The 19785-nt window shown below is 38.3% G+C and overlaps 1 protein-coding gene across 2 annotated transcripts in view; it reads right to left on the reverse strand.

Moving 5' to 3' along the window:
* Positions 1-19785, reverse strand: part of Tmem131 (transmembrane protein 131) — a 179820-nt gene that overhangs the window by 34483 nt on the left and 125552 nt on the right. For both annotated transcript variants that reach the window (XM_010638092.2, XM_010638091.2), the window contains exons 20-28: positions 12114-12266; positions 11941-12016; positions 11654-11771; positions 8382-8520; positions 8158-8267; positions 7551-7617; positions 2988-3139; positions 2394-2536; positions 1829-2015 (exon numbers count right to left, since the gene is read on the reverse strand). In XM_010638092.2, coding sequence (XP_010636394.1) covers positions 1829-2015; positions 2394-2536; positions 2988-3139; positions 7551-7617; positions 8158-8267; positions 8382-8520; positions 11654-11771; positions 11941-12016; positions 12114-12266 — 1145 coding nt within the window. The remainder of the gene's footprint in view (positions 1-1828; positions 2016-2393; positions 2537-2987; positions 3140-7550; positions 7618-8157; positions 8268-8381; positions 8521-11653; positions 11772-11940; positions 12017-12113; positions 12267-19785) is intronic.

Below are 19785 nucleotides of genomic sequence, written 5' to 3' on the forward strand. Positions count from 1 at the left end.
AAAAAAAAAAAAAAAGAAAAGAAAAAAACTTTATTTTTGTGAATGTTTTTTTGGCCTATTGTTTGCTCTCTTATTTTGGCTTTACAGTTTTACCTTTTTTTCCCTTTGGTACCAGGACTTGACCTCAGGGCCTCGTGATTGCCAGGCAGGCACTGTTCCACTGAGTTACATCCCCAGCCCCTCATTTTTGGCTTTGCAGTTAATCATAGAAAATCTATTTTTATTTCTTCTTTTGCTTATAATCTTAAAAATATTTTTATCTCATTCAATATTTTTCATGACTTTAAAAGCTAATATTCAGTTTTATTTCAGGTTTTAAGATATTTGATAAAATTATTATGTACTACCTTAAAATCATTTTGTTTTTGTTTTGGTTTTCTGAGACAGGGTCTCACTATGTAGTTGAGACAGACCTGGAACTCACTATGTAGCCCAGGCTGGTCTTGAACTCACAGCGATCCTCCTGCCTCAGCCTCCCGAGTGCTGGGATTACAGGCGTGCACCACCATGCCCAGCTAAATTCAATTTTAATTAAAGGTTTGTCTTAAAGATGTTTACATTAAAAAAAATAATTTATCAGAATAACAAAACCTGCTCCACCAAACCAAGAATCAAATAAGATGAGGTCCCAGTTGTTGATTCTTTGTGCTAGTTCTTGTGCTACCGTTTTGCTAATAAATTCTTTTATGCTGGGCATGGAGGTACATGCCTGTAATCCCAGCATTTGGGAAGCTGAGACAGGAGGATCGCTGAGACCAGCCTGGGCTATATAGTGAACTCCAGGTCAGTCTCAACTACATAGTGAAACCCTGTCTCAAAAGAACAAACAAACAAACAAACAAACAATTCTTTTCCTATACCAATCTTCAAGAGTTCTACCTAACTTATCTTCCAGAAAGTTTAGTATTTCTGTTTTAATATTTAGATCTTTAATCCATTTTGATTTTAGTTAGTGCATGGTGAAAGATAGGGGTTTAGTTTTAATCTGTGGCAGGGTGAAATCCAGTATTTCCAACACTGTTTATTAAAGAGGCTGTCTTTCTTCTGGTAAGGATGGTTGGCTCCTTTGTCAAAGATGTCTGGAATTGTTTCTGCATCTTGTAATCTATTCCACTGGTTTCTTTGCCAGTACCATACTGTTTTTATTATAGTGGCTTTGTAGTATAGTTTCAAGCTGAAGATTGTGATACTTTCTGTCATGACTCTGTTGCCTAAAATTGCTTTTACTATTCTAGGTCTTTTATGGTTCCAAAGGAATTTTTGGATTGTTTTCTCTAGCTCTGTGAAATATTCTGTTGGGATTTCAATCAGGATTGTGTTGAATCTATATAGCAGTTTTGGAAGTATGGCTATTTTCACTATACTGGTTCTTCCTACCCAGGAACAAGGGATGTTTTTCCATTTCCTTATATCCTCTTTGATCTCTTTTCTCAGAGTGCTGTAGTTTTCACTGTAGAGGTCTTTTGCTTCCTTGTTAGACTGATTCCTAAATATTTCATTTTCTTGGGTACTATTGTGAAAGGAACTGTTTCCCTAATTTCTTTCTCACTGAGTCTATTATTTGAATATTATACATTCTTTACACACAACCTGCTTTGTGGCCGAGACAGACATCACAACAGCATCTTAGGTGTTAACAGCTGAGAATAATTTTGAAATTGGTTTCTAAGATTATCTGATCTCTTAGTTGAAGATTATGTGACAAAAATCAAATGAATGAATTTGATAATGATCTCTTATTTTGCAAGTATAAAAATGTATTTTTGTACAGGACTGAATGAGAGAAGTTCATGAGTTAGTATACTGTACACTGTAAGAAAATACTTACAATATGACTATGTCTCTAGAGGCATTGGCACTTAGTGCAAACTCTTGACAATTAACGACCTTAAAGCCATAGCCTTCACATGCATATCCACTGATTTCAATGGTTTCTATGTGGATTGGAAGTTGTCCTGTATTTTCTACTTTAAAAGTTCTTTTCAATGTGAAATTTGGTTCTCTCAGTTTCAGACCTACAGGAAAAATAAACCAAGAGTGAGGCTAAATCTTGCTACCACAAATGGTACATTATACATTACACACATTCAATATATTATCTCAGAGATTATGAACCACCCAAAGAAGTCAGCCACTTCTCAGGTTTCGTCAGAATGGCAAAATTTTACTGTTTTACTTTTCATACTTAACAGTATACTACAAGTAGTGACACTTCCCATCTCTAAAGTTCCAAGTCAAACAACCCTGAATGGATGATATAGGATTTCTTTAAAATCTTAAGTGCTCCACACTGATACACAGATATGCACAAACAGAAACACTGTTCTTGTTTTTGGAATTATTTAAAAATAGACGCTAAAATGTGTGCTGTGGGCACTGCTGGGAATACTCACTGTCTGTACAATCCTTTAACAATGCTTCTGTGATTTTAAAGCGTAAGGAGCTTCCTGGACCTGGAAGCTTGCCTGCCACTCTCAAGTTCTCGGTTGTTCCTTGTCCTTGGACCATCACAGCATCCATCACGGTCAGGTTATTTCTATACAAGAATAAGAATTATAGATCTTTCCCCGTTAATTCTGTATGGTCTTTTCTTAATTTCCACTGTTAATTTCTAAGCCACCACACAGAAATGAATACATTGATTAGGCCTGGGATGCATGTCTGTAATCTCAGCTACTCAAGAGGCTCCGGCAGGATTACAAATTCAAGGCTTACCTGGGTGGCTTAGTGAGACCCTGCCTCATAAAGGGGGCTCAGTGGTAGAGCTTTTGCCTACCTGCTTAACATGCACAAGAACCTGGGTCAAAGAAATTATTACATTGAATTTAAGGGTAGAAATTTAAAAATGCACAGAGAAGAGCAAGTGTTTCATTTTTTGAGGTCACTCATGGTACAATAAAGATACCATGCATGTTTCTGAGTGAGAAACTTAAGGATTTTCATGTTAAGTACTAAAAACCAACCCATACTTACATCACAGAACCTACCTGACTATGATTAGTGAAGAAACAGTTCTGTTGTGAACTGGAGTGAACTTTACTTTGACAGATTTCTTTTCTCCAGGTTTTAAAATTAGGTTTAAAATGAAATGTCGAGAGAGGCCCTCCGTAAATCCTGTTGAACTCTGCAGAGGATGAGCCTGGAATCATTGAGCAGATAAACAAGAGTCAATATATTCTCTGGAAAATGTTTCTCCCCTTACCCCCCCTGCAACTCAGGAGACTTCCTCAAATGGATTAAATATGCAAATGATTTTGTCCTTCACGATTAAGACAATGGTCAGCCAGCAACCAGAGCTGGGCATCCAGAGATGAGAATTCACATCTTGCACAAGGCCTACAAATGGCTTGGCTCTCAGGTCACCAAAGTTTTCAGTTTTGCACTAGGTGTTTACTTCTATGCACAGTTTTTTTTGGTGGGGGGGTACTGGAGATCAAACTCAGGACCTTGCACTTGTCAGGCAGATGTAGCGCCATTGAACTAAATCTCTGGCCCCTTATGCACAATTATTTTAAACCTTAACAGGACACATACATAGAAAAGGACACACACCTAAGGCAAACAACAGCTAGAGGCAGGCACAAAGCAAATATTTGCATAAATAGCACCCTCAGATCCTCCTGATGCTGCCCCACCCCTCCCTACAGGAGGAGCCAACTGATGATTTTAGGTCACACATGGTATGTATTTTATTTGTAAAAATATCTCTAATTCATATTACTTCTATTTGAATTTTATTTTGAAATCTAGGCACATAGTTACTGCTTCATAAACACTTGATGATTTAAAGTTTAGAGAATGGTTTAGTTTAATATCTAAAACCTGACTTTTTGCTGGCCAGTAACAAGGTTAAAAAGCGTTGTAAAAAAAATTTACAAAAACATGGTTCATAAATAAGATATACACTGTTCTGACTGTTAATTAAGTAGGATCAAGCCTAAACATTCAGGCAGGAGGGCTGTGACCCCAGCTCTTCATGACCCTGGGAAAGTCTCCTTACATGGTCAGGTCGCACACCATAACTGACAGGCTAAAATGGATCTTTGAGTTAAAGATGAGCTATTTCTCCAGCTTCCTTCTGGTGAAAGCAGAAACTTTCACCCCCAGACTTGGTGCCAAGGAGGTTTGCACAGAACTGGTTTTTCAACCTTCTGGTGGCGAAGCCTGGCAAATCTACATATGCTTACTTCCTGGCTTTTGTTCTTCCAGAGTGCTTTTGTGCCTTCAAGTGGGATGGGCTAGCTGCCCTCCCAATTTGGTGAAATTGTGAATATAGTCATTTTCCCCTTTTTATAAGTTTTTCTTGTACTTGATGGCAGGCAGGCAAATCCATACAGGGCCCAGATTCAGGCCTCTGACCCCACTCCATTTGCCCCGCAAATAAGGGACAGGTCTGTCTACTATCAGCACAGGTCTACAGCACTTATAGCCATGGACTCTAGGCAGCACAGTACTTCTTTTTTTGCGGCGGGGGCTTGGTTTTTTGAGACAGGGTCTCACTATGTAGTTGAGACTGACTTGGAACTCACTATGTAGCCCAGGCTGGTCTTGGACTCATAGTGATCCTCCTGCCTTAGCCTCCTAGTGCTGAGATTATAGGCGTGCATCACCACGCCCAGCTAGCACAGTACTTCTTAACTTTTGCTTCTGAGACAAAATTTTCTTCCACATCTAACATTGTTTTCTGTCAATGCCTACTAGGACAACAGAATATTCTGATTGCTCTAAGGTGCCTGGTGAGTAAGCTCCCTTTCAAATATTCTTGGTAATTTATAGATGCATTCCCAACAAACAATATCAAATTTAAACTCTGATACAGTGGGAAACACTGTAGGGTGTTACGAGGCCTCCGGGCTATCACTAAGGTCTGGTTCTCCAAGTGACCAATGAACCCATGAGGATTTCAGAGATCCTTTCAGGGTATTTGTAATATCAAAATTATGTTCATAATAATACTGATGTATATTATTTGCATTTTCACTGCACTGACATTTGCACTGATGGTCAGCAAAAGCAAGGGAGGGTAAAACTGCTCCTGAGTCTGGGAAGTGGTGTCAAACTTCCTGAGCAACCATACCATGCTTCACTACCATACACTTGTAGTGAGGACAAAAATGTCCTTAGCTGGGTATGGTGTCACATGCTGCCTGTAATCCTAGCACTCTGGGATGCTAAGGTGGAAGGATCTCAAATTTAAGTCCAGCCTGGGCAACTGAGTAAGACTCTATCTCCAAAGTATAAAACTAAAAAGGCAGAATTTTTTTTTTGGTACTGGGATTGAACTCCAGTCCTTGTGCTTGCGAGGCAGGTGCTGGAACCACAGAGCTAAATCCCCAGCCCCGAAAACTAAAAAGTTAAAAAAGGGCTGGGGAGCCAGTGATTTGGCTTAGTGGTTCTGCAGCCTGCCTCGCAAGCAAAAGGGCCCCCCCAAAAGGCTGGGGTGGTGATGTAGCTCAGTGCTAAGGGACTAGGCTTCAATCGCCAGTACTAAAAAAAAAGTCCTTGATGAAGCAATAATAAACATTAAGTTTATGAATCTTACCCCTGGGCTCATGTGCCATAATACTTTAATAAAAAGGGAAGTATGCAGAGATCAATCTGCCAGCACACGATATTTCATGGTGTCCTGAATTGCTACTGTATCTGATACAAAACGAACTAGTTGATAGCTATTCAGAATTGGGTATCTGGCAGGCATTTTCATGAAAATAAGCGATTCTGTACCCTTAAGGAAAACAATACAAGTATTTGCTGTCAATGATGAAAAAAATAAGTTTTTGAGCAAAATCTGGAACTTTGTATAAATTGTATCCACTCCTATGAGCTTGACAGTTTTCTAATACTCAATTTTCTGATGAGATTGATGGATATATTAATGAATGCTATTTTCTGGAAATTATATATTTAACTGTGTTAAGATCTGTAAGGTCTGCATATTATCAGTGAATCAGTATTTTCCCAATAATTCATATACAGTGTTATGACCAGAAAGACAAGATACTCCTTGTTTCTCCAATTATATGTAAGTATCAGGTCAGATTTTCATCAGCTAGTTCAACTGGAAAACTTATCATGAGAACCAATGAGGCAGATTTGAAAATCCATCTATTTAGTCAGAGAGCCACTTAAAGAGGTTTATGAAAACACAAAACAATCCATTCTTACAAAATACTTTTCTTAAAATATAGCTAGTTTTCATTTTATGTTTGTTAAATGGAATAGGTTTATGATTTAAAATGAATGGAAGTAATACATTAAAGACCTCTCAATTTCAATTTCTAATATTTGGGAATATTAATGTAATCTATACAAACAAGAAATCTGTTTGGGCTCCTTAATGATTCTGAGATGTAATGGAATCCTTTGACCAGATAATGTGACAACCACAATGCCATAGCACTACAGAACACTGGGATAGGATAGAATTTATCCTAAGCTCCTCCTAGGACTCCCCTGGAATTTTTTATTTAGAATAATTTCTGGGGTCTGGAGTATTCATTCACTTTCTTATAAAGTGTTCTAGTTCAGAGCATTGTGTATCTTACAAATATTATTTGTATTAAATAAAATAAAATAGTTATTAGTTCATTTTTGCCTTAAATTGTATTTTTTTCCTCCTAAAGGTAGAGAAAGTAAAGTTCTGGTTACTCAGCTTTCCTGATCTCCAATAAATTTGTTACACTGGCATTTTATGATGGGAAAAGCAGAGTACAGATTCTAAGAGAAAGGCACGAGACTGGAACACACAACTATCTAAATTTCAATGTGGGTTTCCAGCCATTAAAAGCGTAGCTAAAAAAAAAAAAAAAAAAAAAAGCAGCTATGGGAAAGAACACAGTATTTCAAGAAATGTAAGATATTTGTTTTGATGAGGTTACTGAGCACTTCCTGATGAGCAATGATCATGTGGTAAGATGGTATGGACAAGAGGTCTGAAATCTGAGAATTAGATTTGAATTTGTCCCTGGGCAGAAGAGCAGGGAGGCCTAGAGAGCTTGGCCAGACTTTAGGGACTTTATCTCCAAACACAGTCTTCCTCACTGACATATCCACCCACATTAAGGCCTTGTCCAATAATGAGTGGCTAGTAGTTGCTCAGACTGAATGACAGAGACCAGTCTGGTTTCCTAGCCAAATCAGCTTGCATATGTATTTATGAATTCAGGAGTATCTACTGAGTAAAAAGCTTGCGTACTGTTATGCCAAACATGAATACAGCCAGTCACAGGTCTCACATTCATGGGACTTATAAATGTATTAGAAAGCACTCATAATTTGACTTAAAATGATCAAGCCCAATATTTTGATGCTTACTCAAGATAAATTGTATATTGGTTATACTTCATCTATATACTCTCAGAATTTCTGGTAGCTTCGTTGTGCTAACAGAGGAATCCTGCTTAGGGTCCCCAGCAACTTTTCTCAGTTTCTCTGACTGTTTTAACTTCCTCAGTAGCTTGCCCTTCTGCCAAATTTAAGGGGAGCAAACAGATTTCTTTCACATTTGCACCAATCACATTAATAGAACAGTATTAAGGTTGAATACTTACACTGTTTCTGTAGACTTGGAATTCTAGTGTTCTCAAATCTATCTTTGCCACCTTACTCAAGTTAAACCTAAAACAAAAAATGCACATACATGTCTTCTGAAGTAGCACTATAATCAAAGGAATTATGGACTATATTTGGGGCTTTATTTGCAAATTATATTTTGGTAAGTTTTAGGACCAATATTACAACATTATAGCCTTCAAAATTAAAAGCTATTTGGGGCCGGGGATTTAGCTCAGTGGCGCAGTGCCTGCCTTGCAAGTGCAAGGTCCTGAGTTCGATCCCCGATACCAGGGGGAAAAATAAAAGAGGAAGCATAAAATTAAAGGCTATTTACTTAAAAAAAATGTAAATATATGAAGAGTTTCACCTGTTTTCTCTTTACAAATTTGGTAGGAGGGAGTTTCACATTGCCTCAATTTGAAAGCTTTTCTAAATGCTGAATGCAGTATGAACTCCTCTCCCTAGAATCTTCTCTCAACATTACAGATTTAGAATCTAGTTAAGTTAAATCTATTGCTGTATAAGCTGCAATAATTTTTAAATGTATAAAACAATAAAATACTGTATTGAGCTTTTTGACTATCTAAATAAAATAATGCTTACCTTGAGACTAACTTATCTACAAAGACTGAAGGGGTGGAATATAATGCCATAGGAACAAACTGAACATAGACAGGAACATCTGCAGGATTTTCTAACGTAATCTCTTCTTCCTTAAACAAAGCAACAGAATGTTAAATCAAAGATTTCTATAGTTAAAAGTAAGAATAACTACTTTGTAATCTTGTTACATATTTTTACAATTTCATGTTACTTTGAATACTTACTGAGGAGCAGTTTGTATTAGTGAGTGGGAATTTCAAATGCCGGGGTGAATTAAGTATGGAAGGCCAGGAGAGCTCGGCAGTGATTTTTGATATTATATTTTTCTGAAGGTCTGTATTTACTTCAAATATAGCACTCAATCTAGAAAAACAATTTGTAAGTCACTATATCAAAATGAGATTATTTGAGTTGTCTAAACATAAAGAAATTTCACTAGATTTGTATACTTAAGGAAGTTGATTCTGGTCTTGAGAACAACACAGGTTCATTCACTGTCAAATTTTCCTAAGCTTTTAAACATAAAGAAATTTCACTAGGTGTGTATACTTAAAAGAGTTGATTCTGGTCTTAAAAACAACATTGTCATAGTCTCCTAAGCTTTTTTTCTGTTTTTTGTTTTTTGTTTTTTTAAGTTGAGACTTACCTGGAACTCACTAGGCTGGTCTCGAATTCAGTGATCCTCCTGCCTCAGCCTCCCGAGTGCTGGGATTACAGGCGCGCACCACCACACCAGGCAGTCTCCTAAGCTTTTAATGCTATATGATGATGTCTTTATCAAGGGGTTGCTAAACTATCTATCATTGATTGGCAATATTCCCCTTCACCCCGTACCGGACCATGTGCTTATAAGGCAGGTGTGGTGCCACTGAGCTAAATCCCTCTTCATTGTTTTTTGTACTAACTCTGTAAAGGATGACAGACCTTAGGAACAGTTCCAATAGCATAAGTGTAATGTTATGTAAGGTAAGCCTTTTAAAGGATAAATTCAGTAAAAAAAGGCTTGGAATATATTAGATAATATAATTAGAAAAAGCAGACATATACAGATAACATATGGTGCCATGGGGATCCTAAGTAATTTTACATGTCTAGGGGAAAGATCTAGACCAAACAGCAGGATGCTGGAGTAAAACTAGTGAGGAGGCAGTAAACTGCTTGGCATATGGCTTTTACCCCACTGCCATAGAAAAACAAAACGAAACTCTTACATGCAATGCAGGTTTTGAATAGACAGATGTAAAGTGCTCAGTAACCATTTATGACCTCATTTTAATCTTTGCCTACTTATGACCATTTGTAATGCAGCTGTTTTAATTAATTAATTAATTAATTAATTTTGGGTACTGGGGATTGAACTCGGGTCCTTGTGCTTGTAAGGCAGGCGGCAGAACCACTGAACTAAATCCCCGGCCCCATTTACTTCAATTTAATTTATTTTTTTGAGACAGAGTCTCACTATGTAGCCCAGGTGGGTCTCGAACTCACTGCAATCCTCCTGCCTCAGCCTCTCAAGTACTGGGATTAAGGTGTGTGTCACCATGCCCAGCAATCCAGCTGTTTTAAACTCATAACACATTTATAAATGGGGCTAAGGTCTCTGAGACCAAACACTGAAGCCTATTTTAAGTGGAACATGATTGAATTTGAGATTTGGATATTGACAAGAGTGTAAGTTTTATGAGGCCAGTAGAAGTAGTTCTCTGTGACATGCATATTGATAAGGTGATGTAAAGGCAGGAGCAAGGAGCTTGCTGCACTCACTGTGCAACCAGGGCATGGTAGCACAGGGCTGGATGGTGTGTGTGGGGGTGTTGGTCCACAGAGGAAGGCAGGAGATTTGCTGGTTAGGTGCAAGGCTCCCTGGTTGCTGAGCGTGGGGCAGCCCTAAAAAGGTATTCATTCATAACTGGACATTAAACTTGGATATAGCCTACGTGTCCACTGTGGAGACAGGATATAAAGTGGAGTTTTAATTAGTGTTCTCTTCTTAAGTCTATTAGGAGGAGTTTCTTTGTACTCATTTTAACTTTTTTTTTTTTTTAAACTCCCAGTACCAGGAATTAAACTCAGGGAGGCACTGTATGCTGAACTATATCCCTGGCCCTCATTTTAACATTTTAAAGTAAAAATTTAACTTTCTTTTGCCTTAAGATGTTTTCACAACATACAGAGTTCAGATAACTCTGAGATTTAATCTTTAATGGTTTGAGAATTTTATATTTGTTAAGTTGGATTTCTTTTTTGAGACCGGGTCTTACTACATAGTTCAGGGTGGCCTTGAATTCACTATGTAGCCCAGGATGGCCTCAAACGTGTAGCAAGCCTCCTGCTTCAGCCTCCTGAATGCTGGGATTACAGGCAAATGCCACTGTGCCCACCACAAAGATGGAATATTTTGATTTTGATAAATATATTTCAAATTTGCCATTAAGAAGACAGTTTTCATTCTTTGTCATATTATTATTCTAGAAAAATTCTTTTCTAAAGAATATGAAAAGACCAGGTCTTTTTTTTTTTTTGGTACCGGGGATTGAACTCGGGTCCTTGTGCTTGCAAGGCAGGCGGCAGAACAACTGAGCTAAATCCCCAGCCCAAGACCAGGTCTTTATAATATCAAGTAAATACATTTTTGCTTTTGAATCTAAATACAGTACTGAGTTGTCATTAACATTTTTTGGGGGGGCGTTATGTGGATCAAACTCTGGACCTTGAACTTGTGAGGTAGGCAGCCACCACCACTGAGCTAAATCCCCAGCCCTCATTAACATATTTTTGACTTGCCAAAGACACAATAAGGAGCCATCTGCACTGAGCTCTATGTGCCCTCCCAACAGCCCAGCACTTGGAAATAGAAGAGGAAACTCTTCACAAGAAGCAAATGCACACTCATCTTCTGCTATGGGAACAAGCTGGGAAGAGGAAACATTTTCTTTCTTATTTATTTATTTTTTTTGGTTTTTTTGAGACAGGGTCTCACTATATAGTTGAGACTGACCTGGAACTCATTGTGTAGCCCAGGCTGGTCTCGAACTCACAGCAATCCTCCCGCCTCAGCCTCCTGAGTGCCGGGATTACAGGAGTACACCACCATGCCCAGGCACGCCCTGGCTTTTTTTCTTTTTTTGGGGGTTAAGGCAACATTTTCTTTGCCTTTCACAGAAGGTAAAAACTTTCTTATGCAAATGACTGTGTCTAAGGTAAACCCTGAAGTCATCCTATAATTTCAGAAAGACAATTTCAAATATTTTTTTTGATTTTAAGGAAATGTCTCAAGCACTGGGGAAAAGAGAAAAATGGTGGGATGTATATTTCTGAGCAACATGAAATTACAATGACAATTTAAGATACCTCATAATAACTTCCTGAAGGCTAGGCTTATTCTCTTAGCTGTAAAGCAAAATAACTTGATATGAAAATATCAGAAAGTAATTTATGGGGTGAGATGTTTCAAATTTGTAAAGATCACTAAAATACTTACAGCAAAATCACTCACCTATGACCTGACTTTTCCTTTATTCCTGTCCATGCTCTGAATAGGCTTTGATGTGAGTCCCAATCAGCATCCCACACATCTTCCTGCATGGCCACCCCAGGCTGCACTTTGGGTTCGGCTGAAACAAGAAAACATGTTATGACAGACCTAACTCCAAAACTAGTTGTCAATTTCCTGTCACATGCTTTCTATGGTATCAAGAGACCAGGGATGGACCTAACAGTGGCAGCCTTTTATTAAGAGAGCATTTGAGGGGAGTGAGAAACAAGAACAGCAGAATAACTTACATTTGGATAGAAAAGGTAAGCCAATATAGCAATGATCCCCGCACTGCAGTCCAGGATCAAAATAAATGTTTGCAATCTATAAAGAGGCACAGGAAAACTGTAAATCCCAAATCCATACAAAGTCATAATAAAGCATTAATGGATAGGAATTCTCAAGTATATAATTTTCAAACCTTGGACTTTTTTCCTGGCTCCAAGTCTTCCCTATTAGCCCGTAATCGTTTGTAGTAAAATCGCACATCTTCTGACAAAGATCGTATTTGCTGTATCTTTACCTTCTGTGAGAAGGAATTCATAATATTTAAACTTTGATGAACTATTTTTCCCTGAAGGAAGAGAGAACAAACAAACAAACAAACAAACTCATTTGTACACAGGCAAATAAATTCTTAAGATACGATTTCTAGGAAACCACAGCCCAAAGACATTTAGGATCTAGTCAGCTGATCTCTAAATTTTAATTGAGCCAAAAGGCCACCCCCTCGCCATTTTAACTTTTTGGTTGTCATGGCACGTAACAAAAATTGGGGGACAAATCTTTGCAATCTTGTAAAAATGAATGAAAGTAACAACATTCAGTTTCATGTTGACATATCAAAGATGCCAACAAAAAGACAACTATAAATAAAAAAAACCCACTCTTTTTCTTAAAAGGAAGTCTTTCTTTTTTTTGTTTTTGGAGACAGGGTCTCTATGCAGTTCAGGCTGGCCTTGAACTATGTAGCCAGGTTGGCCCTGAACTATGTAGCCAAGGCTGGCCCTGAACTTGTAATGATCCTCCTTTCTTAGCCTCCTAAATGCTGGGATCACAGGCATGCGCCACCATGCCTGGATTATAAGTCTTTTATTTATAAAAGGAAAATATTGCTTCAGTCACCAAAGAGATATTATCTTTAAAAAATACAGATTATCAACTGTTTTATGAAAGTAGCATACAGATTAAGTTCTCAAATAACCAATGACTGCCCTTACCAGCTATAAGCTTCTCTTTATTAGGGTACAATCATGGTTTAGATGTAAAATGTCTCCCCAAATTCCCATGTATGTGGAAGGTGACTGGATCATGGGGTGCTCTACTCCTTAACAGATGTCTCCCTGGCTGAGTTTACAAGCTGAATGTTCTGGGCCTGTCTGGAAATGGGTCCCTGGGGGTGTGACTGGAAGCTCTATCTCCCTCCCTTGCTCTTCCCTCCTCAATCTGCTTCTGGTCACCATGGTTAAACACCTTTTCTTCTTCTATGCACATCTCTAAAATGAAAAAATCACTTTCCTAATACAGTAACACCTCAGTTAACTAATGCTTCTGTTTGCAAACAATTCAGTTTGTATACCAAAGTATGTGGAACATTTGCAAATCCCGCATCGGGAGATAAACACAACTACAGCCATCTTCCCCATACAAACAAAAATGCAGCCACCTTTCCCCAAACTATAAAACAAATTAAGTTCATAAACTGAAGTACCACTGTAATTGGTATTAAAAGATTAATGCACAGGGAAGAGGTGAATAATGGTGACGCTGAGATCAGTACTACTCCTTTACTAATACAGCTTATTGAAAACAGAACACATTGCAAAGACACCAGAGCATAGGATCTGTGGGCTGTGATGGAAGAACACCAGAAAGAGGGCTAACCAGTTACCTGAACTTCACAGGCCCGTAAAAACTACTTCCCTCCGGCTCTCTGGGCTGTGGTGGGGATCCAAAGAGGCAACAGATAAAAAAATTCTCTTTGGTAATTCAATTCAAATATTAAGTATTAAACTGACTTATTTGAAATGTTTATTCTGAATTATGGATTCCATCAGAGAGATTTAGTATTCTCCCTATGATAAAAGAGATTATACAGAATTTGGTAATAAGATGTTAATTTATTCCAAGCCAATATCTGTTCCCGAAGGGAATAATCAAAATAATTTGAGGGCATAATATGAAATACGTTAAAGCCAATGCCTTGTCTTTATAGAGCCACATTCTTACCTGCTTCACCCGTGGGCCTTTTCACTATGCTCTCTGCCATCTTTGGGACTATGTATTCCCTTCTAGGTTTCCTACCCTCTTGGCACCCCATGCTGTGAGATTGAATCTAGGACCAGTATTCTGTTGGACTACTACTGATCAACCCCAGCCACCTTCAAAAATTTATACAAAGATTTAAGTAGATCATTAATTGAGAATGTAACTGAAAGAAGGGACAAGGCTCTTTTAGATACATAAGTCAAGTGTTCAGTAATTGGTAATATCCTGAAATACAGGAAGATGAAGGTTTAAGACCCAAATTGAGATGTATTGAATTTCTTAATTCAAAATTTATGTTTTTAAGGAACTAAATTTTGAATTTAGGTTTTATTGTATATAGCATTAAGATTTGCAGTATCTTCTTTCTTCTAATTTGCAATGTCTCCTATCTCACCTGCCCCAAGTTCTTCTTGCAAAAGTCAGCATCTTCTGTTTTCTCATTTCTTTTATCCTTGCTTTGTACGCTCCAATTCTTTTTTTTTTTTTTTTTTTTAGCTTTAATTGAGTTTATTGGTACATTTTAGGGATACAGTACAGTTACATTCATTGGGATCGTGAACCTCTACATGACACAAGTCTTGATTCTCATTTAGTACGCTCCAATTCTAAGTCATAGCTTTGACTCCTCTATTTACTCACTTCCTTACAGTTGTCTCGATCTGTCTGACCTCATCAGGACCCTCAAACACCATTCAAATGATTCATCTGGAACATCTCTTGCCTATGAAATATACTCTCTCCATCTCTTTATTCCTTTATCCATCCACTCTCTACTGAGTTCCTGTAACTGGGGATAAGAGATCCCTTTCCTAGAGGATCTCAAAGTCTTGCTGGGGAGATCAATGTATAAGGAAATATTTATTGTACGATGGATACTGCTACAAGACAGAAGATTTGACAGTTTTCTAGGACCACACATGAAACAACTAGTATTGTAGAAAGTCAGGATATCTTCAAAAGCCCTAAACTGGGACTGTTTAATATTCTATGAACAAATTTAACTGGGAGGTTGAAGCAGCAGGATCACAAGTTTGAGCCTCAACTTAGCAACATAGTGAGAGCCTATCTCAAAATAAAAATTAAAATTAAAAATAAAGGCTGGGAAAGCCCTGGGTTCAGTCCCTAGTAACACACACATGAGTGCATTCATGTATATCGACCCAAAGTAACAACAACAAAAAAAAGACTCTAGAGATAAAGGTTTTATAGAGTATTTTTCCTACTCCTAATTTTAAGTGTACAGTCACACACATATTTTTTAGATAAGTTTATGTGAGTTTAAAATTACACATTTATATTTACTCATGGTGGAACATGCAACTCAGTTGGGCTTTATATAAAATCAAAGAATCCTTTCTGGTGATTAAAATCTAAGTGAGTCATTTCTGCAATTTTTTTTAAACCATAAAACATACTACTGCAAAATAATATTCTTCGGAAATGATTTTTCCAATTGGCTGCACGTGTCTTGGCTTGACAATTTCTTATCAAGCTAAATAAAAAATGATCAATTGTGGCAGTTAATCAGATGGCATACAACCTTCTGACTTCATTTTATCATAACAAATCTAGGACTGCTTTCCCTCAGTGAGAGTACATTTTTATCACAACACTATGTGCATACACACACATATAAATACAATGATTCTGTTTCTGTTTTTAGTAACCATTTCTAAAATTTTCTCAAAAATTTTAGTTTTAATTTTAAAAGGTCTCAAGATAATCAGCATGGTTCGTGTTTCTGTAGCTCCCATATAGATCATGCTTGTGATCATTCAGACCATAAAATGATTAGAACTAAAACTGTCAATTAAAAGGACATAGTACACACACACACACACACACACACACACACACACACGGCAGTGATTCTGCATATAGAGCAAAGTGTGAGGCAATGCTGAGGGCAAATGTGGCTCCCTCAGTGATGAGGCCGCAGTCACTCTGAACCCACCTTTAAGTCCAGTTGGCAGTCTTAGATTCTTTTCTTTTTTTAATATTGAGGGTACTTGGGCCTTTGCACTGAGCTACATCTCTAGTCTTTTTTATTATTGGGTCCTGCTAAATTGCTGAGCTGCTAGGCTAGGCTTGGATTTACGGTCCTCCTGCCTCAACCTTCCAGAGTGCTGGAATTATAAACCTATGCCACCATGTCTGGCCCTTTTCAATTTCCTATGATGATGTTTTTATAGCCATGAATGACCAGAGGATCAGAGTATCACAGTAAGGCTGGTTTTAGGGTTTTTTTTTTCTTTTTGCATTGCTGGGGATGGAACCCCAGGCCCTGTACCTCACCATCACAGCTGGGTGTGGTGGTACATGCCTATAATCTCTACAGTGGAGGCGGGAGAGGCTGAGGCAGGAGATCACTTGAGTTGAAGCCAGCCTGGGCTATGCAGTAAGTTCAGTTCAAGGCCAGCCTAAACTATGCAGCCCTGTCTCAACCAACAAAACAAAACACTTGCAACAAAAAGGAAGTGAGGAAGTAGAGGGTCATAGAAAACCGCTTCAGTGGGCAAGGTGGTTTAAGAGCAGGAGTGTTCACCTTGGAAATGAAAGAGGAAGTGGGATCAGTTTGCATCAGTTTGCATCTCAATGGTGAACAAGCTACAGCTCTGCTGTCTAGGACCTGTTTCTTCTGTTCTGCCACTTTCAATGGACAGGCCACTAGCCTGTTTTCTAGCACTTGGAGGACTTGGAGCCTGGTGGAAGGAAGGTCAGTGGGTTGCCGTCGAAGCACACACTGGAGATGTGACTCCTTCTCTCTCATGCTCGCTCCTGAGCTGTCTCCTGCACTCCACATCCCTTCACCATGATGTTCTTCCTTGCTTCAATCTCCAAGAGGAACTAGTCCACTCTGGATTATAAGCTGTGAAATCATGAGCCAAAAGAAACCTTTCTTCCTACTCTACAACAGTACCTGGTATATCATAGGTACTTGAGAAATACCTGATGGATCACTGAATGAATGTGAAAAAGTTTGCACGAGATCTGTCACCTGCTGTTCATCATCACCTTACCAATCAGAATTGAACACTTCAGCATCACCCCAAGAATTCCTGGGTGCATCTGAGCACGGAAACTGAGTTTCAAAGATTTTGCAGTCACTGCAAAAACTCCTGTATTGCAGGTTAATACTTTAATACTTTATACCCTTTGCTCATAAATGCTAACTTTGTAAGTCCAAAAATCCTGGTTACAAGTAACAAAATATATAGAAGTTATATGTGCACAAGGAAACTGTTACGGCTTGTATCTAGATGTCATCCCAAAGCCTTATGCTGTCACAGGTAGGGATTTTTCTGAGGTGGCTGGATCTACAGTGTGATATAAGGGACAAAAAGAAGGCTGCTGCTTGTCACTTGGCTTGCTTCCTTCAACCTGCCATGAACTATTTCTCCTCTCTGATGCCCCTCTGCCAAGCCACTCTGCCTTGGAGTGAGCCAACTACAAACTGAAAACTCTGGAAAGTGTAAACTATAAGAAACATTTCCTCCTTTAATCTTGGGTGTCCAGTATTTTGTCTCAGCAATGAGAAAGGTAAACGAAGACAGGAGCTATTTTATTTTTGGTAATCATGAGGCAAAGGGATACTGAAGGACAAAGTACAAACAGTACAATTTAACATTTCTTCACTAAGCAGCTGGAGGTCTTTCCAGCCTGGAAAATGACATTTTTCAGAATAAATTCAGTCTTTTTTGTATACGCTTGTATATCTGACCACCCAGGCTACAAGCTATTTTATGGTTAATCTATAAATTCAAGGGAACATGTTTCTATTGTAACGTGACTGGGAAGTTATTTTTCTTACTTTGTGAAGGCATCTAATTTGCATGGCTTCAGACAAAGGTGAGGGTTAATTCCCACAGTTACTCTTTGTCACTATATCCACAGAGTAGATGCTAGGGCCCCAGCTGAATCATTGTGAGAAAGAGCCATTCAGATGCACTGCTCTCTTGTGTCCACTACCAGGTAACAAAAGTCTCCTCTGGATTAATGGTCAGTAGATTTAGTTTATGCAAAGGTATAAAGCTTCACTCTGTATCTTTATAAATTAGGTCCATAACACACATTTTAGGGATTTTTTTTGGGGGGGTAAACCCTGAGAAACTCAAATACTTTGGTGTAAAGGAATTATTTATTTGGGTATGGGAATTGAACTTGGGACCTTGCACTTGTGAGGCAGGGGTGGACCCACTGAGCTAAATCTCCGGCCCAAGGAATTATTATTTTTATCAATAAATGTTTGCAGCACATAATGATTACAGTTATTGTGGGGAGTTGCTACAAATACATAACTTAATTATTTTTTTCTTTTTAATCCCCTATCCTTCCCCTCCCTCCATATTCTTTACAACTGTTGGTCCCCTTCCCATTTGCAAATGACCTATTTCCATCATTTTCCCCCATCCCCTTACTCTTCCCTCCCTCTTCTTCCCTCCATCCCTTATTCTCCCATCCATTTGAACAAAATCTTCCTATTTCCTTTCTATACTAACAAGCTACTATGATTAAAACAGTGTGGTAATGGCACAAAAACAGGCACGGGCCAGTGGAACAGAACAGAAGAAACAGAAGCAATCCCAGGCACAGTCATCTATTGGATCTTTAACAGAGGCCAAAAACATACAATGGAGGAAAGATAGCCTCTTTAATAAATAGTGCTAGGAAAACCAGGTATCCACATGCAAAAGACTGAGTCTAGACCCATATATCTCACTAAAATGGATCAGGGATCCAAGTGTTAAAACAGAAACACTTAATTTCCTGGAACATAAAATTGGTAAAACTCTTGAAGATGTAGGCATAGGCAAGGACTTTCTGAATGGAGCTCCAAAGGCACTATAAATAATACCAAGAATCAAGAAATAGGATTACTGTCCAATTAAACTTACATACAGCAAAAGAAACAACCCATAGAGTGAAGACACAACCTATAGAATGGACAAAAAATTTCTGCCAGCTCTTCCTTTGACAGAGGATGAACATCTAGCACATAAAACAACTAAAAAAGTGGGGGTGGCCCTGAAATGAATAGAATTTCTCAGAGGTACAAACAGCCAATAAACACTGTACACGAAAAATGTTCAGCATCTCTGGCTATTAGAGAACTGCAAATTAAAATAACACTGAGATTCCATCCTATTCCAGAAAGAACTGTTATCATCAAAAAATCAAATAACCTGGGCCAGAGATTTAGCTCAGTGGTGCCAGTGCCTGCCTGGGAAGCACAAGGTCCTAAGTTTGATCCCAGGACCAAAAAAAAAAAAAAAGAAAGAAATCAAGTAACCAATGCTGATAGGATGTGGGGGGAAAGGAGTCCTTGTATATTGTTGGTGGGAATGAAGACTAGTACAACCACTATGGAAATTAGTGTGGAGATTCCTCAAAGAACTAAAGCTAGAAATTTCATTTGACCCAGCTATTCCCCTTTTAGATATCTTCCTGAAAGAGTTAAAGACACAATATTACAGGGATACATGCATACCCATATTTATAGGAGTACAATTTATAAAAGCTAAATTTTGGAAACGGCCTACATGCTCACCAACAGATGAAGAGATAAAAGAAAATGTGGTTTTTATACACAATGGAGTACTACTGAGCCATAAAGAAAAACTTGAGGCATTTGTAGGTAAAATGGATGCACCTTGACACCATAATGTTGAGTGAAATAAATCAGATCCACACAAACTGAAATGTCACAGTTTTTCTTACATGAGAAACTCCCTCCCTCTCTCTCTGCATGTGTGTGTGTGCACGCGCGCGCGCGTGTGTGTGTGTGTGTATAAATAAATAGAAGCAATTAATTTTTTTTTAAAACT

The sequence above is a fragment of the Fukomys damarensis genome, unplaced genomic scaffold (assembly GCF_012274545.1).
Source record: "Fukomys damarensis isolate Sample0158 unplaced genomic scaffold, DMR_v1.0_HiC HiC_scaffold_9, whole genome shotgun sequence".
Classification (NCBI taxonomy): domain Eukaryota; kingdom Metazoa; phylum Chordata; class Mammalia; order Rodentia; family Bathyergidae; genus Fukomys; species Fukomys damarensis.